This window comes from Globicephala melas, chromosome 7 (genome assembly GCF_963455315.2).
Source record: "Globicephala melas chromosome 7, mGloMel1.2, whole genome shotgun sequence".
NCBI lineage: Eukaryota > Metazoa > Chordata > Mammalia > Artiodactyla > Delphinidae > Globicephala > Globicephala melas.
The window spans coordinates 32,828,175-32,850,359 of record NC_083320.1 but is presented as its reverse complement, the minus strand read 5'-3'; the positions used below and the strand labels follow the sequence as shown (position 1 = coordinate 32,850,359).

At 38.2% G+C, this 22,185-nt stretch overlaps 1 protein-coding gene across 1 annotated transcript in view; it reads left to right on the top strand.

The window, feature by feature from the left end:
* Positions 1-18,953, top strand: part of FAM117B (family with sequence similarity 117 member B) — an 89,819-nt gene extending 70,866 nt beyond the window's left edge. Inside the window, exons 5-8 of the mRNA XM_030854396.2 lie at positions 4,139-4,282; positions 5,912-6,137; positions 8,712-8,832; positions 14,987-18,953. Of these exons, the coding sequence (XP_030710256.1) occupies positions 4,139-4,282; positions 5,912-6,137; positions 8,712-8,832; positions 14,987-15,305 (810 nt within the window). The 3' untranslated portion in view covers positions 15,306-18,953. The remainder of the gene's footprint in view (positions 1-4,138; positions 4,283-5,911; positions 6,138-8,711; positions 8,833-14,986) is intronic.
* The last annotated feature ends 3,232 nt before the right edge of the window (positions 18,954-22,185 follow it).

Genomic DNA, 22,185 nt, shown 5'->3' with positions numbered 1-22,185 from the left:
TTATTTTTATTTACAAATTTTTTTAATTTATTTTTTGAGTTTGTGGTTTTTTTTAGATTCCTCATATAAGTGAGAACATACAGTATACAGTATTTGTCTGTCTGACTTATTTCACTTAGCATAATGCTCTCAAGGTCCATCCATGTTGTCGCAAATGGCAGGATTTCTTTCATGGCTGAATAATATTTCATCGTTTATGTGTGTTCCACATTTTCTTTATCCATTCATTCATCAACAGACACATAGGTTGTTTCCATGTCATAGTTATTGTAAATATTATAAATGCGGTAATGAACATGGAGGTGCAGATATTGTAAGGAGTAAAAATGTTTTGCTGTTCAGTTTGGCAATATGAATCAAAATCCTGAAAATCTTTCTTGCATTTTGAGCCATTAGTCCTTCCAGGATTGTATCCTAAGGAAGTATTTACATATGTGTGCAAATACTCACCTAAGAGGATGTTTATGGCAGCATTTTTTTGTTTGTTTCCTTTTTTTATTTTTGGCTGGGCCGCGTGGCTTGCGAAATCTTAATTCCCTGACCAGGGATTGAACCCAAGCCGTCGGCAGTGAAAGTGCAGGGTCCTAACCACTGGACCACCAGGGAATTGCCAGTATTTTTTTTGAATAGTGAAAAATTGGAAACTATTTGGCCAATAACAGGACACTGACTTCTTCATACACTTATACAATGAAATACTATGCAGCTATAAAAATGATTTGGTAAATAAGAGTTTTAAAGCATAGAAAGAAATAGGAATTAGGGAATTGGGAAGTAAAATTAGGGAAATAGGAAGTAAAAAAATAAGTTACAAAGCACAAGTTACAATCTATTTCTGGTTAAAAGTGTCTATGCACAGAAGAAAAGGGCTAGATAGAAGGATATTTATCAAATTAGTAACAATCCCATTTATTTTTCTTCAGTGAATATTTATTACTTTTGCAATAAAGAAAACAATGCCATTTAAAAATAGTGTTTCAGAGTAAAGTTTTTATGGCCATATTCAAGTTCTCTCAAACTACTGTATCTCAGGATTATGTTTAAGTAGTCTCTTTAGAGTGTTGAAAACTGAAAATGAAGAATAAAACTAAGGGTGAGTGTATCAGTCAGCATGGGCTACCATAGTGAAATACCATAAGCTCGAGTGGCTTAAACAACAGAAATTAACTTACTCATGGCTCTGGAGACTGGAAGTCCAAGATCAAGGTGCCAGCAGGGTTAGTGTCTGGTGTGAGATGTCCCCTTGGGCTGCAGATGGCTGCCCTCTCATGTGCTCAGATGGCCTTTCTTTGGTGCGTGTGTGTGGAGGGGGAGAGGAAGAAGAGCACAAGTGAGTGAGCTCTCCCGTGTCTTTTCTTACAAGGACACCAATTCTGCTGGATCAGGGCACCATTCTTATGACCTCATTTAACCTTAATTACTTCCTTACAGCCCCCATCTCCAAATATAGCCACATTGGGGGTTAGGGCTTCAATATATGAATTTTAGGGGGATACAGATATTCAATTCGTAACACCAGCCTTGTCGAATAAGCATCACGTCTGTTCTAGATTCTGTTAGGCAGTGGCAATAAGGAGATGAGTAAGACATAGTTTCTCCTCTCAGGTTGGTTGTAGAAAAATAATCTAAAAGAAAAATATATCACCTGAGATTCCTCTACCCAAGTATAGCTTTTTACTCTAGACATTTTGGAAGAATTGTCTTTTTGTGTGTGTGAAATATAAATGTGTGTGTGTTGCATTTGTATATATTGGCTTTTGGTCAGATAAACTTTCAGAGATAAAGGAAGAGTGTTCTTTAACTCCACTTTTGTGAAATATTTGGGATAGATGAGACTTTGTTCCAATAGGTAGAACAGAAAATGCTGAGAAATTAGTTGCTTTTTTTCCCCTGAACATAGTATTTGTGTTTTGGGTTTTTTTTATTTTTATTGGAGTATAGTTGATTTATACTATTGTGTTAGTTTCAGGTGTACAGCAAGTGAATCAGTTATACGTATACATGTATCCACTCTTTTTTTTCAGATTCTTTTCCCATATAGGCAGTATTTATGTTTTTATTTGAAGAAAGAGGGAATCAAAAGAAATATGAGAGCTAAACCTTTGAAGACCTATATGAATAGTTTTAATCAAGTTTTACTCCCATGATTTTCTGTTTGTAAATTTGCAAAATAATTCTCTCATTCACCTTTTAAAAATCTCATTGTTCTTATAGGCCACTCTTTGTTACTTGGAATTTATAGTTTAGCTGACGCGAGCTGATGTGAAATTTAAATTTTGTTAAGTATAGAGTGTCATTGAGTTCAGGTTTTATTTTCCAACCAGTACTTGATCTGTGATGCTGTTGTGCTTTAGCCACCTGCTAAGTTGGGTGGAGAGTTGTTACCACTCATGGAATCTGAAGGCATCTAACCAGGACGAGTTTTCAGAGAAAAGGAAGTAGACCAAGAGAATAGACATATGGCCTTGATTTCATGGCAAAGACATGGCAAAGATTTCCTCAACAAACAATTTTGGAAATGGTATATCAGTGCCCCAAAGATCTACCATGTAGAGAATGACTCAAAGATGTGGACTTGAAAAAAATTTAATTATATAAATTTTCTCTATAAAACACTATAGAATATCTAAACTTAAGATTTGTCATATTCCTTCCTTTGATAGTGGATATTGAGACTAGAAGATGGGACAGAAAGAAGAGAGATGGAAGTGAAAAGGAAATACGTAATATGAGAAGCTTGAGGGTATGGGGAGAAGACTGGGGAACAGAAGGATTGAAAAGCGGGAAAGTTAGAAGATTCCATATGTAGAAGAAAATAAATGGTACTTGAAAAAATTTATGGAAAGAGAAGAATAAAATAGGGAAAACACAAATACATCATAGCGAAAACACAAAATAAAAATTGTAGCTGTTGTTCACTGAGGATCCATCCGTCTGGGCCAGGCACTGCACCCCTGTCCTCTCGTTTCATTCTCAGAATCACTCTCTGAGGTGGAGTCCCGTGTTCTCATATTACACGTGAGGAAGGTGAGACTCAGGGGCCCAACATAACTAAGCAATGAAGAAGTGCTGCCTCAGCACTCCAGATTGAAGCTTTCCCTTTGATTTCCCTTTGACTTTTTTTCTAACAAATGTCTTGCTTTGGTTTCCCAGGATTTTTGTGTTGTGCTTTTTTCTCTCTCTCTCTCTTTTTTTTAATTACAAAGGTGTGCAGGAATAAAAAGGGAGAAATACAGGTTTAACATTAAGTTCTGTGTCAGACAACAAGGTTATCAAATGAAACTAGTGGTAACTGATTAGAGGCCCTGTTACTACCTTTGTTTCCTTGCTTCCACTTTTCTCTGAGAGGGAGGTTTTCCAAAGAAACCTCCCTAAATGAAGGGTGGATTAATCACATTTCTTTACCAGACAGCAGGACAATACAAGATGATCTTCTGGCACACTGTTGCTGTGAACTTTGGCAGATACCTCGCAATTCTTGTTTCATATTTTATTTTGAGTATTTGTCAGGAAACCAAGTGACATCCTGTAATATAATCAGATATTTCTTTTCAAAAGTAATACTGTGCCAGTGGGAAATTAAAAAAAAAAAATTAGATAGGCTTTGGAGCAAAACATATTAATATCATTACAATGACAGTACAAATAAATTTCACAGGGAAGTTATTCTGTAATCTTGCTACTGTGTATGGACTTTGGAAGTGATTTTATTTTTCCACCAAAATATTTTTTCTTTTTTTTTGATAAATTACTGTTTGTTGTTTATTTCCTGGAATATATATAATTATGGCACTAGAGGACTTTAAAGTTATGTTCTGAAACCTGAACTCTGTTATAAAGGAATATCTGAGGTTAACATTCTTTTAGTATTTTCCTTTATCTCTGTACCCTTTATAGTCCCTCATAGATGTGAATAAACTTCTGAAATTCTCCCTTGATTGTCTGGGGTTTTGGCTTTAAATTATATTTCATGTATACCAAGGAGCAGGTTTGGTTTTTCACAGTTTTTGTGAGGCCTATACATTTTATTTTGATTTATTTTAGAGTTAACCATGTCAAATGGAAGTATGCTTCCATCTAGAGAACTTAAAGGTAGTATTAAGTGTATCTTCTCCCGCCTCCACCACTTTTTCTTAAGGCTCCTGTTCCAAAGAGTGCACTTATTCCAGTAATTCCCATCACCAAATCAACAGGCTCCCGGTTCCGGAATAGTGTGGAAGGATTGAATCAGGAGATTGAAATAATAATTAAAGAGACTGGGGAAAAGGAAGAACAACTTATAGTAAGTACTCTTGTATCTTAAAATCATTCATACATTAACTTTTCTAATTATTAAGAAAATTCACAGTTTTGGTTTCTGTATTTACATGGGTTTCTTCCTTGTTGAGAATGAAAATTTTCTCTTTTGAAAAACTTTGACCTTTGCAAGTGAATGAAAAGTTCTCATTTCTTTGCCTCTCATAGAAGCAACTGATGTGACTTAAATTTGGATCCTTGAACAGAAACTTTTTTTTTTTTTTTCAGAAACTATTTTTTGTTTTTCTGTATTTAAAAACCCCTAGACAGGTGATATGCTTCTTATTGGCTATAACTCTATTTAACAGAAGTTTACCTTATGAGTTTGTTGGGGAGGGAGGGATATGACATGGAATACTTTCTAAAGTATGAATCTACCTCTTGCTTATGTTAGTTACTGTTTGGTTGACTGTATCATCGAAGCACAGTTCTGCTTACCTATAATACACATAAGGATGTGTATTCTATTAACTATGACACACATAAGAGTGGTTCATATATAAGACAGTGATAAAATTTCCTGTTTATATTTAAAACCATGTCACAGTATATTTAAGCTTTCATTCTTCAGTGAAAGAGAAATTGGGGAGTTTAAAGTAGTGTTTTATTGACGCCTAAGATTCTCTTCCTTAAGATTACAGGTTGGTTTAGCTTAGAGAAAACGCAACTGCCCACACCCTCTCCTCCTTCCCTCCTCCACTGAATGACGGGGAAACTTTCTTTGATGTAATAAAGGTAAATGTACCAAAGGTATACAGGGAGCTGGTTTCCCTGCTGAGTGAGTCACACAAGCTTCCCTCTGAGTGTTCTCCTTGATTTCCCTGTATAATTAGCACTGCTGTGATTAAGCTTTCTCTCACTTAGGAAGGTTTCTTTGAAAACCCTGTTCTTGGAGGAAGTGGGCAGGGGTAGAAAGTAGCAGGGCCTGTCATCAACTGTGACTAGTTCACACAATGGATAACCTTTTCTTCTAACGTGGAACCTAGAGTTACACCTAGATTTCTCCTCTTTTATAATGGCCTGTTTTTTTATAATTTTAAAAAGAATAGCACATGATAAGTAATTCAGTGCAGTTCCTTCTTCAGCAAGCACTGACCACTCATGTGCCAGACCCTGAGAATACAGAGGCTCTGTCTGCTGCTCAGTGTCCAGCGGGGGACAGATGAGACAGGGGTGTCCCCACAGAGCAACACAGAGGCTTCTTTCTCGCGAGGCCTGATGAGAGGGTTTCTGACTTTTGAGTCTTCTGGAACAACAGGGGAAGGGTGACGTTAGGTGCATTTCAAAATCAATGACAGGGACTTCCCTGGCGGTCTAGTGGTTAAGACTTCGTGCTTCCACTGCAGGGGGCGCAGGTTCAATCCCTGGTTGGGGAAGTAAGATCCCACGGGCCATGCGGCATGGTCAAAAAATTAAAAAAAAAAAAAAAAAATCCAAAAAGTTCCAAAATCCAAAACTTGAATTTGCCACACACCAGCAACTATTTACATAGCATTTGCATTGTATTAGGGTATATAAGAAACCTAGAGATGATTTAAAGTATACAGGAGGATGTGCATAGGTTATATGCAAAATCAATGACAAAAATACTTACGTTTTTAAAATTTCATAACAGCCACAAGATATTCCAGACGGCCATCGTGCACCTCCGCCCCTTGTGCAGAGAAGCAGCAGCACGCGCAGCATCGACACGCAGACCCCCGGCGGGGCAGAGCGGGGGAGCAACAGCAGCAGCCGCTCCCAGTCTGTGTCCCCCACGTCCTTCCTCACTATCTCCAACGAGGGGAGCGAGGAGAGCCCTTGTTCGGCTGATGACCTGCTTGTTGATCCCAGGGATAAAGGTACAGTGCAGGAGGAGTTTGAATACCACCTGTTGTATTCTGTTCATTTTCTAGCAGAGCACACACACTTAGGGCTACTAAGATAATTACTTTGAGATGTGTTCAAAACATAGATTTAAAAAAATTAGAGTACAAAACAGTAGGTTTTACTGTGGTGCTCAGGTGATGGTCTAGTTGGGTAGGTTTATGGGCTTTTGTTTGTACCTTTTTTTTTCCTTTTTTGCACTTACTAATACAAGTTCCTTATTAGTGAGAGACATTCTTTTTGGTATAAATGAGATAAACATTTGTCCTGATAAGCATTTGTTCTCTATCACCTTAGTTGTCATGTTTTTACAATCTTACTACTTTTTAATTGAATGTGAAACCTTCACGTTACAGTAGTGTGTTTTAGGATCTGTATTTGTGATATTTCTTTTTTTTTTTTTTTTTTTTTTCTGCGGTACGCGGGCCTCTCACTGTTGTGGCCTCTCCCATTGCAGAGCACAGGCTCGGACGCGCAGGCTCAGTGGCCATGGCTCACGGGCCTAGCCACTCCGCGGCATGTAGGATCTTCCCGGACCGGGGCATGAACCCGTGTCCCCTGCATCGGCAGGTGGACTCTCAACCAGTGCGCCACCAGGGAAGCCCTGTGATATTTCTAACAAGAATTAAGCTGACTTATATCAATGCAAGATGAGTATTCCAGGCAAGCCTGGAGTAAAAGGTGGTGGTGGTGGGCTACTTACAGTATTAAACCACTTGCCCGACTCAGAAAGTAATTGGAGACATAGCACTTTGCATATTAGTTACTAATAATATTCTTACCTTTTAAAACAAATAGGGTCTTTCATCTCTCTGTATCAGGGCAGTGTTTTTTTAGCCTAATCATAGTTATTATTACATGAACTTGAGAGCAATAATAAGATATTTATTATTAAATACATTCTACAGCTTAGTTTAGTAGTCATTCATTTAGAACTTTCTACTTGCAATGTGTTGAATGTCCTGAAATGTTCTATGTCCAATGACAACTGTTCATTACTGCCAGTCATCTAAAGTACTTAGACTGTAGCAAGTACAGAGGACATAAGATTTTCTGAAGAAGTCACTTCAGACAGTGGGCACTTGTAAAATTTTATTATTTGGACCCTTTTTTGTCATCTTCTAGGTTAAATAAAACATGGCTATTCCAGACCAACACCCCAGACCAATTAAATCACAACCCCTGGGGACAGGACACAGGCACTAGGCGTTTTTGGTGCCCCCAGGTGATTCACCTGCACAGAAGTTTGACACCCACTGAACTAAATCCTTTGATTGGGCCATGTGTTTCTTGTCAGGAGTCGCCATAATTACTTCTGATACTTATTGTGAAGATTAAAAGGGATAGTGAGGGCTCCCCTGGTGGCGCAGTGGTTGAGAGTCCACCTGCCGATGCAGGGGACACGGGTTCGTGTCCCGGTCCGGGAAGGTCCCACATGCCGCGGAGCCTGTGCGTCTGGAGCCTGTGCTCCGCAACGGGAGAGGCCACAACAGTGAGAGACCCGCGTACCGCAAAAAAAAAAAACAAAAACAAAACAAAAAAAAAACGGGGATAGTGAATGCAGCCCCTGGTACTTAGCGCTCAATCAGATGTACCCCTCTCCTCACAAACTAAACCATGGCTATTGTAATCTGTCCCTTGATTTCCCATACTTTCTACTTTTACTTCAATAACATATAGGAACTCCATAAGTTTTATGTCCTGCTGTATTTGACTTTAGGAGACTAGTGACTGGTTAGCTCCTCTGATTTCTTTTATGAGAAAGGGCTACAGTGCTATATTGCCAGCAAGGAATTGTAGTTTAGTTGGCACAGTCAGACTCTACATTTAGGACACTTAGGGAACATGTCTAGAATTTCAAGTTAATATAATAGGAACTGAGGACATCAGCACTGGACGGGAATACCAGAGTCAAGAAGTGTTCCCTTTGGTAGGGTTAATTTAGAAAGATTTCAAAAACTTTGAGCCAGACTTTGAAGGAGGTTTGGGAAAATGTATGGAGAAGGACCTCTTAGGTATAGAGAAGTTTGTAGGCAAAAGAAAGTCTTCGGCATATAGCGTGCATATGGATCTGACCACCTGTAGCAGAGACTGTGGCCAGAGGCACAGAGAAATCAAATAGAGCGATTCTGAGGGGCAGACCAAGAGTGAATGATACACAACCAGTGAAGAACCATTTCAATTACTTGTCCTGGGAAGAATGGAAGTGGCATTTGAGCCCAATATGCTGTGTACAGAATAGAAATATGGCAGTGTTCAGTGCTGAGGAGTAAGTGATGGTAGGTTAAATAATAACCTACCTAGGCTGTGGTGATGGTAAGTAGAAGAAAAATAAAAATCTCTTACTTGTTTATACATTTATTTAACAAACATTATCTCCTCTTTACCAGGAATTGTGTTAGGTAGTGGGGTGATGTGGATGAATGCAGCACTATTCCTTACCCTCAGTTGTTCATGGTGTAGGGGGAGGCCAAGAACAATCCAATACAGTATGACTCCGCACGTATGTGCTAGTGTTTCTCAGTAATCCAGCATGTCGTTTCTTGCAGATAATGGGAACAACTCTCCTTTGCCCAAATATGCAACCTCACCAAAACCTAACAACAGTTACATGTTCAAAAGGGAACCTCCTGAGGGCTGTGAGAGGGTCAAAGTCTTTGAGGAATGCTCGTAAGTATCCCCCATCATCCCTCCCCCCAAAAAACTTTTATTATGAGAATTTTCAAATAGGCTGAAGAACAGTACAGTGACCACCCATAGATCCACCGCTAGATCCTATAGTTAACATTTTGCTTAGTTTTTGCTGAACTGTTTGAAAGTAAGTTGCAGACATGACATTTAACCTCAAATGCAGTTTAATATTCATTTCCTAAAAGTAACCACGGTAAAAGTAACCACTCCTACATAACCACAATACCATTGTCATACCAAAGAAAATTACAGTTATGCTTAATATGAACTAATATCCGGTTGTTATTCACGTTTCCTCAGTTGTCCCCAACGTATCACTCGTGGTTAGTTTTGAACCTGTAAACAGTCAGCTCCACACATTGAATTTAGCATTGTATTTATTCAAGGTAAACCACGGATCTCAACGCAGGGTGGGTTTCCTTCTTTCAAGGATCAAATTCCCTCCAGTTTTTAACTACTTATAGTCTCTAGTTCTCTAAACAATTAAAAAAAATATTTTCCTGCCAACGTGGGGAAGAGAATCCTATTACTTTGCAGAAACATGTTCCTGTGATGAAGATCACGGAAGAAGCAGAATTTTAAACCGTGTCTGGTACCCTTGGTATGCGATCTTCTGTGCTCATATATTTCTGTTGGCTAGTACTCTAGTCAGGTACTCATAGTTGTAGACTCAGAGTCTGCTCAGCAAGTATTGCAGCTTTGTGTTTTCAGTAGCTATGCCCCCTTGCTTTGGAAGTGGTGGCTACAGGGTTGCAGGTATGTATGAAACTGAGCAAATTAGCTGATGAACATTATTTGAGGAGAGGATGATGGTACTTATATAAACCTCACCTTCCAATCTCACTATCGCTGCAAGTCTAAAAGCCATCCTCTGGCTTTTTCTCACTATGAAACCAAACCTACAATGTGGAGATTGTCCAGCCTTGTCTGAATCACATAATGTATCTTTTTCTTCCATCATGAACATCCTAGAATCATTTTGAAATATGGCATCCTTTTGTTCCTCTCTGTTCCCCCTCCGTCAGTGCTTCCTTTAATCTAAATTCTGAGTAATTTTGCCACACAAAGAGCATTGTTTTTTAATCCCTTCACCTTCTCTACTAGGAGATCCCAGCTGTCAGTCTCCTATCTGCTTTTGTGACAGTAATTGAAAACTCCATTTTAGCAACTGCTTATTTTTTTCACCATGTAAGTCTAAAAACTTGACTGGTGCCAGAGAGTTTAAGCAGTATTTCTCCACGTGCATAGAATCCCTGCATCATAATCATCTGGGTTATTAGTTAAAACTGCAGGTTCCCAGGTCCCATCCCAGGCCTAATGAGTAAAAATATGGACGTAGGTAGGACCTAGATTATACACCTTTAACAAACCTCATAGGATTTTTATGCTTGACTTGAAAATGCTGGCTTAGACCTTTTCATGAGAGTTCTTAAGAAATGGAGTCATTCTTTTAAGTAAAAATCAAATGGTCCACATGGAACCTTATGGAGTTGAAATCTTTGATTGACGTATGGGTTATTCAGATGTGCCTAAGTGCAGAGAAATGGCTGATGGACTTAAAAAGCAGTTTGAATTTCTGTGTAAATGACTTTGAGTGAATATTGGTTGTGTGGGTTGGTGTCCTGTAGTATCTGCCTTAGACTGTTACATTTGGAAAATTTCTCAATAACTGAACTATATTCATACAACAAACAAATGTTATTTGTTTCTAAAGGGAAGGAAGAAAGGATGGGGTGTGTGTGTGGATGGATAGATAGATCAAAGAAACATAAGGTAAACCCTGACATATAAAATGTTTTATGGTACATCCATCTGTTATTAGAAGGTAAACCTAGTCTTTTTTAAATGCACATAGTTTATTATAAATTTTACTGATATAAAGGATGTATAGCACATGGAAATCTATTCATTTTTAAATATCTTAATTATATTCCAAAAAGAAATTAACAGCAGTAACCCAATAGTGGATTTCTTAGAGGTAATTTTAACCTATCAATAAAACAAGTTACTCAAAGTCTAAAAAATTGGTTTCTTTTGCCCCAGTTATGTCATAATTAGAGCAAAGCTGGATGCACTAGCATTAAAGCAAGGGTAGATTATTGGTCCTAATTTTTTTTTTTTTTTTTTTTTTGGCTGTACGCGGGCCTCTCACTGTTGTGGCCTCTCCCGTTGCAGAGCGCAGGCCCAGCGGCCATGGCTCACGGGCCCAGCCGCTCCGCGGCATGTGGGATCTTCCCGGACCGGGGCACGAACCCGTGTCCCCTGCATCGGCAGGCGGATTCTCAACCACTGCGCCACCAGGGAAGCCCCTGGTCCTAATTTTTAAATTTTGTCTTAATCATTCTTTAAAGTATACTTTTCTCTCCAAGTCTTAATTTTGGTTTAAAGATAATAACTCTGACCTGAACCAGGGGTTGGAGTCAGTGAGAGGTTGATCTCTGGTTTTTAGAAATGTATGTTTATTTACCTGAAAGAAAACAGGTAGTTGGATTTGGGCCCAGAAAGGGCAAGACCAGATTTTGCATTTCTTTTTTTTTTTTTTGGATACAGCACAGGCCATAGCCATGCCAGTTGCACTTAGCAAGTCCTTTTTTTTTTTTTATAGCTAATATGGCACTAGAGGCATAGTCTTTTATTTATTTTATTTTATTTATTTTTGGCTGCGTCGGATCTTAGTTGTGGCATGCAGGATCTTCATTGTGGCATGTGGGATCTTTCATTGTGGCACAAGGGCTTGTTTCTAGTTGTGGAGTGGGGGCTCCAGAGCACGCAGGCTCAGTAGTTTGAGGCACATGGGCTTAATTGCCCCACGGCACGTGGAATCTTAGTTCCCCGATCAGGGATTGAACCCGCGTCCCCTGCATTGGAAGGCGGATTCTTTACCACTGGACCACCAGGGAAGTCCCAGCAAGTCCTTTTTAATGAAGTCACATATGCTGTTTCCTGATCCCAATTAATGAACTCCTTGACCTTAGTTACCTTAGATTCCTAGATATTTTGGCTCCTTTTCAGTATAGAGATTTTTTAAAAAATATGACATAACCCCTTCTTTTCTTCCTTTCTTTCCATCCCTCCCATTATAAGTAATTTGGAATCACCATTTCTTAGCTACTAATTTATTCCTGAATTTAAAAAGAAAATACATAAGCCTTTAAAAAAATACCAAAGAATTCCTCACATCAGTATGAAAATACCTATAATAATTATCCATCCTGACCATCTGTTTCTCAGAAAGTCAGCTAGCAAGCCGTTATGTTTATTTTGAGATACAATCCTTTCGGAATAACTTCTTAAGGAAAAAGTAAAATATTTAAACTAGTTCTGAGGGTTTCTGTGTACACGTGTGTGTATTGGTTTTTTGATATGTATGGTTCTTAAATTGAAAACTTTGAAGTAGTATTAGTACCTGCAGTTTCTAGTAGCATAAGTATAATACTGGTCACACACCCCAGGGGTGGGTAACGAGTTTCTTGGGGAATCTGCTCCTCGAAGTTAAATGGAGTGAAAAATGATTCCTTTTGGTGGGTTGGGGTCATGACTGAAGGAGAGGTGGTGATGCTTTTTTTTTTTTTACTGTTAGTGTTCTGTTTCTTGATCTGGGTGCCAGTTAGACAAGTTGTTATTGTTTACGTTATTTTGTGTGAGATCTGTCATAAGTCTGTTTTCGTAAAAGCAGAAAGGAAGTTAAACTGATTTTAGATTCTGTCATTAAAAAATGTCCAAGTCAGAAGTTTGTATCTCAGAAATGTGTGGTTTCATCTTCAAGATCCATTAGCAGCCATGTGTCTTAAGTGATTTTTAAGACAATTTTATCTTTTTAATAAGATAACCTCAAACAATAAATAAACTAATTAAAAATCTAGGCCTCATTTGGAGGAGGGTATAAAATGATTAGCCCTTTTTTTCCTAATATAAGAATGAAAGCTATCTTTAATAATTCTTCAAAAGAAAATACAAGCATTATTTAATTATAGAAACATAATCTCGGACTTCCCTGGTGGCGCAGTGGTTAAGAATCCCCCTGCCAGTGCAGGGGACATGGGTTCAAGCCCTGGTCCAGGAAGATCCCATGTGCCGCGGAGCTAAGCCTGTGCACCACAACTACTGAGCCGGCGCTCTAGAGCCCACGAGCCACAACTACTGAGCCCATGTACCACAACTACTGAAGCCCGCGCACCTAGAGCCTGTGCTCTGCAACAGAAGCCACCGCAGTGAGAAGCCCGTGCTCAGCAACAGACCCAACACAGCCAAAAATAAATAAATGAATAAATAAATTTATTTAAAAGAAAAAGAAACATGGGGCTTCCCTGGTGGCGCAGTGGTTGGGAGTCCGCCTGCTGATTCAGGGGACATGGGTTCGTGCCCTGGTTCGGGAAGATCCCACATGCCGTGGAGCGGCTGGGCCTGTGAGCCATGGCCGCTGAGCCTGCGCGTCCGGAGCCTGTGCTCCGCAACGGGAGAGGCCACAACAGTGAGAGGACTGCGTACCACAAAAAAATAAAAAATAAAAAAAAATAAGAAACATAATCTCAACTTCCTATCTTCTTTAAGGAATTGAAATCCATGCTGTCAGTAAAAACAGGGGTGTGTGTGCTCTTCTTATCATAATATATCCAAATACACATGTGGCCCTAGATGTACTCAAGTATTAAGTTTCCATTGTATCCAAGAAAGAACAATACACAAGAAAAACAAATTTAAACAATGTAATTTTTTTCTTCTTAAATTATTATACTTGCCAAAGCTATCCATGGGTAGTATTCACTATTAATAAAATATACCCACCCAAACCAAAATATGCCCACCCAAAAATGTTGTACTTGGAACTTTTTTTTTTTTGCACCTACTCCCCAGGTCTGTTGTTTATTCATTCTTTCAAACCCAGTTCAGATGTTACTTCCTCTAGAAGCTACCTTCCTACCAAACTCCCCCTCTTTCTCTGTGCCACAGGTTATCCACTCCCTTGTTCTACCCCTAAACCTTTTACAAACCATTTTTATCACATCTGTCAGTCCCGCTAGCGGGAGTTCTCAAGCTGTTTTGTGCTATGGACACCTCTGGCAGTCCAGTAAAGCTTATGGATCCTTTGAAGTAATTCGTAGCTTCTCTGAATAATGTTTTAAAAACAAATTAAAGATTAGAAAGGAGACTAATGATATTGAAATACAGTCTGTCTCCAGTACCTCCCTCTTCCCAAGAACTACATGTTTATCTCCTTGTAGTTCATTTCGTCTTTGGGTCTCCAGAATCTAGTGCAGACTTGGCACATTTGGATTTTTTTTTTTTTTCATTTCATTAGGAGAGATGAGAACCATACTTTGTCATATCGTATTACCTTTTCCCACCTGAATCTTGATTTATTTAGGTTCTTCCACTTGAATTTCTTTTTAATTTTGTGTCACTTCCATGTTACGTTAACAGTTTAATTTTTTATATTTTCAGGGAATACCATTAACACTCGTATCCTTTTGCAACTCTTTGGGTTAATTTGCAGGAGCAACTAGGGACAGGGAAGGATTTGGCTTCAATAAAAACTTTCAGAACAGAGGACTGTCATTAGTTTTATTTTGATTTTACATTTATGTTACGTTATTCAGAAAACCATCATGGCTATTAACTTAGAGAATTGTTTCAAAGAGATTTTTAAGCGCACTTGGAGAACTCATGCCCACCGAAGTTTAGTCACGCAGTGGTGGAACTCAGTAAAAGATAGACAATATATGTCATTAATTTCCTTGCCTTTTCCCTTCAAAATAGTGCAGACTTTGGAAAAATCATAGTGGAACATATTTTTGTCTTTAAACAGCTAGAATATCTTTTGCTTTAGGAAATTCTTTATTCAAATTGGCTATCTTAGATCTTCACTTAGATGTCTGAGCATCATCCTATGTGCTGCCCGGGGCTCGCCAGGGAACTGAAAGCGCAACAAAATCTGGTGTCCTTCCAGCATTCTGAGATAAATAATTTGAATCATGTGTCCTTGGTCAATAGCATTTGAAGCTTTGGACATAGCTTGAGTTTTGTTTTCCTTTTTTGTGTCTGTAAGTTATTACTTTTTAAAAAAAGAAAAAAAAGAAAAGAACTTCTGATGTTCTGTGACTTAAAAGTATTGGGTTGTTTATTCTATGTCTAGGCCAAAACAACTTCACGAAATTCCGGCCTTTTACTGCCCTGACAAAAACAAGGTGAATTTCATTCCTAAAAGCGGCTCTGCTTTCTGCCTCGTCAGCATCCTTAAACCACTCCTCCCCACACCAGATCTTACCCTCAAGGGCTCTGGCCACAGTCTGACAGTCACCACTGGCATGACAACCACTCTTCTGCAGCCTATTGCTGTGGCCTCCCTGTCTACAAACACAGAGCAAGAGCGAGTCTCTCGAGGAACGAGTACAGTCCCGCCACCAGCCTCTCTCCTCCCACCACCAGAACCCATTGAGGAAGCTGAAGGATAGGCCCCAGTGCTGTGAGGCCACTGTTCTGGTCAACTGAGAATCTCCTCGATCCCTTGGCAGCGATGGCATCGTGCGCTCCCAGTTGGCTGTGTCGTGCTCCAGCATTTCCACGCTGACGTGTCACAGTGCGGCTTCTGGAAGAAAGCAGCCCCTCTGATGGCTCTGCTCACTCCTGAAGGCCAGCCCTCAGTGCTTAGCCTGCTTTTTCTTAAAGCACCGGTTGAAAGAAGAAAAAGGTTTCATTCTTTCCTTTTGGAGGGCTGATATCACATTGTTTTTTGCTTTCAAATTAGACTTCTTTGGAAAAAACAGATAAAAAACTGATCCCTGCAAACATGATTCTTGAAGGGAGACGTGAATGATGCTGCAAGAACCATCTTTTATATGAAAATGACTATTTTATAATACCAATGTTACGTTTTCTGAAAACATAGCAAACAGGATGTTCAGACGATTCTTTGGCCTCTGTTTCTTGTTTCCCTTTCTAGGTGTGTGCTTTTCTCAGCTGTTTTCAGCTTTGGGACCAAAGGGATTGTTGACATTTTCCTAGCAATCTTAATCTCATGACTGTGTTCTTCTCCCAAACAAGAATTGATAGGTAAATGCATTGAACAAGTATATATAAAAGAGATAAAAAAGCAATATTAGTACATTATGTGATTTATGTTTTTTGATGTCAGATGTTTGTGCTTTGGGTGAAATACTTGTAAAACTGCTCTTTTCCTCACTACTCCTGTACACATTTCACCATGTGGTCAGAAAAATTATAATCTGGAGACAAGTGCTTTAGTATGTTCTCACCCATCATTGGAACTTGGTTTAAAAGTCAGTGAGCCAAAAGGAAACTAACTACCCAGTGTCGACTGCTAGCTAGGAGTAAGGAGCCCCTTGGGTTTTCTGCTCAATATTTATCACATGATCTCCTTTCTTTCCCACAGGTGTCGTTCTACCTTTAACCGTCACTGTATCATAGCCCCACGAGATCCTAAAATGGCTGTGCATGGATTTCCTCCTTTGCTTTTGTGATGTTGTTGTCTTGTGGATTTGGTCAGGGTTAGTAGTTTGCCAGGAGTGTAATCCGTTGAATAGCAATCCTTAGTCACAATCTTGCGACTGACGTTTCCTTTATGGTGGTTGGCACTGAGATATGTTGCCTATAGGTTTTGCTAGTTTTCCCTCCAGCATTCCACACGGTGGGGAAAACAGGCAAGGAGAGCTTTGGAGCATAAAGAACAGGAACCTTTGAAGAATCCACATGGTTTTGGATTTAGGCTCATCCTAATACAGTCACTGCCAGTATCACATGACAGCAGTATTTCATGTCTGGGTATGTGGTAGTGAAATTGAGGAGCAGCTCTTTTTGAAAAGTTATAGCAAACTGTTGATAGAAAGCATCCTTCTAAGATCTTCACAAACTACCTTATGATGCAATAATTTAATGTTCCTATACATATTATAGGGAGAAAACAAATACTTGTAAAAGGGATATAGTTTAGAAGGTTAATATGTCAGTATGTCCAGATATATCCCATCAAAGAAAAGCTAGTGGTAGCAATAAATCTTCTGAAAGGACTTCTTATACTCATGTACCTTTAAAACATCGAAGTAATTAAAAATTTTGCCCTGTTAAGTTGAAAACAGAGATGTAGTTAGGCAAATTAGATAAACTCAAACGTTTGAATAAGTCTGTCAGGTTTCAGTTGGTGGCATTGATGAATTTTGGTACCCTTTCTGTCCAAAACTAATTTTCCTGAAATTAGTACATTGTGGCTTCTAAATCAGGAAAAGCTAAGTTATTCAAAGTCTAAATGTTCTGGTCAGTAGGTCCTTTGAGAACCTTGATTCTTTGCCTCTATGTACCATTTCACCACTGAGAACTGCTCTGTCAGAAGTACAAAACAAAGGTAAAGCTGAAATCGGGTGAGTTGGTATCGATGGTAGGAAGTTAAAAAATAAGGTTTCAGAAAAATCCAAAATCAGTTTTTGGATTACCTGAATTCTGTTAATTCTGTGTTCTTTTCCTTGCCTTACACTTACTTCCCTCTCCATCTGTACATGTCACAAGGGTGTTTCACAACTAGAATGCCACTTTGTAAACAGTTTTCCTTCTTACTCTGTTGTGCATGTTTATCTAACTCACATCGTTCTGTAGAGTTTCATATATCCTTAAACTAAAGTAATTTACAATCAGAATGGGAGAACAAGTTTAAGATAGTATTATTTACGGTCTTAGAGGTGGAACTTTTAATGTCTGGTTGTAAGGAGAATGTGAATTTGCAGGTAAATGAATTATATGGCAACTAAACATAGTCCTCATGTTTGGGAGAAATAGAGCCTGAGATTTGAGGAGGGGGGGAAGGTACAAGGTATAAAAAACTCTTAACTGCCAGTGCCAAAGGGCTAATTTTTAAGTATCTGAGCTTTATGCAGTCTTGCAAAAATATTGGTCATAGTCTACTTGGCTTTTATGTAACCTTGGTTCACAGGTGGTTGACTTTTTTTAAAAAATGGGTCTACTCTCAATAGAATGCATAACATTGTTTTCTAAAATTACATTCCATAACTATCTTGTTATTCTGTAGAAAACTGTACAGAAGGTAAATAAATTAGAATAGCTTCAATGGGAATATAATTTAAATTTTTAAAAACTTTAAACAAATTTACTTCCATTGTGGTAAAAGAAAGAAATAGGTGGCTTGTATATTTCAGCAAAAGAAAGCTATTCTCTGGTTATAAACTTTGTCAGTGTTAAGTTATTTTTACTCTTAAACGGTTTTTTCCTTGCGGTGATAACATGAATTTACGGTTTCTGATCATTACTAAGTCTATATGACTTGTCATGGCTTTTGTGAGCAGTTATGTTTTAAAAATACCTGTTTTGCTTCTTTGATTAATATGGTGAGCATGGATGCCAAAATTATTTTTTAACTAGAGTCTTCATTTTGTTTTAAATATTTCTTATATTTGTGACAAGCCAAATCAGAGTTTTAGAAGGTGCTATTGTTAACTGTGGAATAACTGGCAACAAGGAAGCCTTTTTCTTTCTTTCTTTCTTTCTTTTTAATGGTTGGCTTTTACTGGAAGAAGGTATTTAAAAAATAGCAGAATTTATAGCTTTCTGTATGTCCAAGATTAAGAGTGGGTTGTCAGAGTTTTCTTTTGTTAAAGGAAATAAAAGAAAAATTGCCACTACTGAATTTACTATTCTAAAGATTCATTCCTTAATGCTTAGAATTTCAGTGTCTCAAGACCAGACCAGTGGACGTGCTGAATTTGCATTAAGAAAGCTAAAACACTTAACTTCGCACTTTAAGGTTTATGTTTTACTCTGCCTAAATTAATGATAAGCAGAGCAGCCCTGAACAATATTTTGTCTATACAATCCTGTTGAAGAATATAATTTATGTTTTTTAAAAGTCTTTATTTTTCATCTCTGTTGAAGCTGTGTAAATCTTTTTAAAATGCAATTTTTAAAGTTTCGTTTTTCTAACAAAATTCTCCCAAAAAACAGCATTTCCAATGGTGATAAATATTGTTACTGTGTACTTATGTATTCCCTATACCTGAACACTTGTTGCTGCCTCACAAGAAAATAGAAGTTTTATGTTAAAAATAAAGTCTGTTCTTCTTGAATCTTTTTCTGTGTACTTTTATGAATGTTGCCTCAAATTCAAATTTCTTTCTTTTCAGACATTTCTAGCTTGAAATAACTTTAGTATGTTCTTTTTCACAGATAGAAAAATGAATTTGTGTTTGTGTTAGGTAGCAGGATATAAAATATTGTCAGTTGTTACTTCCTTGCTACCTCCTTAACTTGCTCTTGAACTGAAAGCACCTGATCTTTGTGTTAAGTGCTAAGCAAATGTTAAAATATAAGCAAGCATGCTGAAAGACGTACCTGTTTATAGATAATTCAGCACTTTACAGGTTGTTAGAGAGTTAGCTGGGGGCAGTCACTTAATTTCATTCTAAAGTACAGATAGAGGAGTTTTTTCCCCCGTTTGTTTTGGTAATTCATTCTTTCTGCTTCCTTTGTGTCGGTGGTTTATAAATGCAAGACAGTTGTTTAGGCTGAAGGGTTTAATCTGTATGAAGCCTGCATGCAGTATAATCATTTAGAAAGCAGGGTCATCTTTTAAGTGAAATAAAAGTGTCACCATAGCTGCCTGTCATAAAAAGTGGTCACCAAATTACTTTGCAAGAAATTCTAAAATTATTTCTGGGGGTAAATGTTAACCAGAATTTGGAGATTATATCTATAACATTATAATTAAACACAGCAGCAAACGTGAAGAGAATCTCTCAAATTGGCGTAACATTTTCTCCCATTCTTTTTACTCTCAGTCTTTTCCTTCCACCTTTAAAGAGGTTGAGAGGAGCAAAGTTAGATCTCAAGTTGGGTGTTCCCATCTTCCCCCATTTATTTGATTTTTTTTTTTTTTTGCTTTGGTTCATTAGTATTAAATATACGCCCTCCCCCCCAAAAGTTTTTAGGTCTATAATGATCCTTTCCTTAAAAGATCATTATAGACCTTTCAGTTGCTTTCCTTAAAAGCAACTGAAAGTTGCTTTTCAGTGGTTGGATGTGAAATAGTATCCTCTTCCTAGGAGTTCCCTGCCAATGTATATCAATATCATTTTTTTCCCTTGCTAAGATTATGTTTGCTTTTTAAATATTTTAAACCTCTATTAGAACATGGTATGATAATACAGATAGCCTTTGTGTCTCTTCGGTTCAGTGTTTCTCAAACTGTTTGGGTCTTGAAATGAATTAAGTGGGTCCAGCCAACATTTTTTTTTTAATGAAGCAGAACAGGAAACAAAAGTATATTGAAGACATCAGGGAAATAGTATTTGTATGTAAAGCTTTTGCTAGCCATAGGGATATATTTGTACTAGGTTGTGAAGTAAAATATATTTCTTACTGTGAGTTGTAATCAAAATGATTTGAAAAATACTGTTGTAGATACAACTTCTGTATATGTGTTTTGGAGTTGGTCTGGTATCTTAACACAGATACTGGACTCTTTAAATACATTGTTTCTACTTCTCTTTACTAAGCATCTCCAAATTGCTGGGCTTATTTTTAAAAATTCTTGTCTTTTCAGCAGTTTGCATCTTCCTCAAACTGAGAATTTATTGCCATATACTCTTTGATTTTATACAGTAGCATGGATGAGTCATGCTTAATCATTGTGTTTTAGAGAAGACTGTCATGGAGCTCTGATGGCCAGAAACCCAGTAGTATGACCATTCATCTCAGTACCATGCCTTAAGCAGTTAGTTTTTGAGATCACTGGGATGATTCAGAGGAGGTGCAGGTAAAGCCACAATGTGGGTACTACTTCTGGCTCTGCCGCTTAATAGTCATGGGATCTTAGGCAAAGAAATCACCTCTCTGAACTTTAGTTTTCTTATGTGATTTTAGGAAATGCTGATGCCAGTGCTGTCAGTTAAATGGCTAGTGAGTGTGAAAATAACTTAAAAATCTGGAAGCAGACACATGTGATCATCTCCTTTCTATTTTGTTAGGTAAGTTTATTCATCCCTTAGGAAAGCCACAAGTTGCTGGTCACGGAAAATGATCCCATAAAATTCATTTTACCTTGTAAAGTATAATATAGTCAAGGATGTTAGGCTGAATCATAATAAAAATAGGTAACACTGACTGATGGCTTTCCAAGTGCCAGGCTTGGTGCTTACATTAACCCTGTGAAGCCAGGTACTGCTAGTTACTGTCTTATACATTGCAAAATTGGAATTAGATTAATTTATCCATGGTCATACATCTGGGAAATGTCAAAATCTGGCTTTGAACCAATTCTGATTCTAGAACTCAGACTTACTGCTACTTCTCCTATGACAGTGACATTAATAAAGTATAGGTGTTTGGTATCATCGCAGATTCTGTGCCCTTGGGTCATAGCCTTGTTTGTTCTTTGTGGTCTTCTTCATTGCTTCAACTGCTGGCATCTTGGTTCAGAGGGCGAAAACAAAGTAACCTGGTTAGACACCACTTCCTGACCAAGATATGTAGTGACACAAATCCTCAAGCTCTGGGTTTTAACGTTGCTATAGCTGCAGAAATTCAAAAGAAATATTTTCTTTAATTTGGGGAGCACGTCTGTTAGAGAGGCAGAAAGTAGCAACTTCACATTTTTGGTGGATTTTTTTTTTTTTTAACTGACTTTTTGAGGTAAAGACTTAATGAAAGTAATTTTTTAACCTCAGTTACTTGGTATGCCCATTTCAGACAGACTATAAAATGAAATCACCTAGACCAGGGCTCCCCAACCTTTCTGGCACCAGGGACCGGTTTCGTGGCAGTTTTTCCATGGACCGAAGCGGGTAGGGGGTTCAGGCGGTAGGTAATTCAAGCGAAGGGTAGCAGCACATGAAGCTTCGCTAGCTCGCTGGCTCGCCGCTCACTTCCTGCTGTGTGGCCCGGTTCCTAACAGCAGGGGGTTGGGAACCCCTGACCTAGGATCACAATTTAGTTCATATATAATATTAACAGTAGTTATTCCTGTTTGGTAGGTTGGTGGATCATTTCTTTGTCGTCTACTTTTACAGACTTTTAAATGAGCGTATTACTTTGAATTGGGATAAAGAAAACAACTCTTTTTTCTTTAATGTAAAAACATGCCCTTCAAAATCTTACCTGATGACACCACTCAGACCTTTATCTCCAGGTTGTACTTATTTTTGGACATTGGTTTATTTACACCACTGACTAGAGAACCATGTCTTGACTTTAGATGCCAAGGACAGTTCTTGCTGAACTCTTTAGTCTTCTTTTAAATGGCACATAAAACATGGAAGAAATTTTATGTTGGGCTTATGGATGTGACCCATCCTAACGAACAAACGTTTTTCTTCC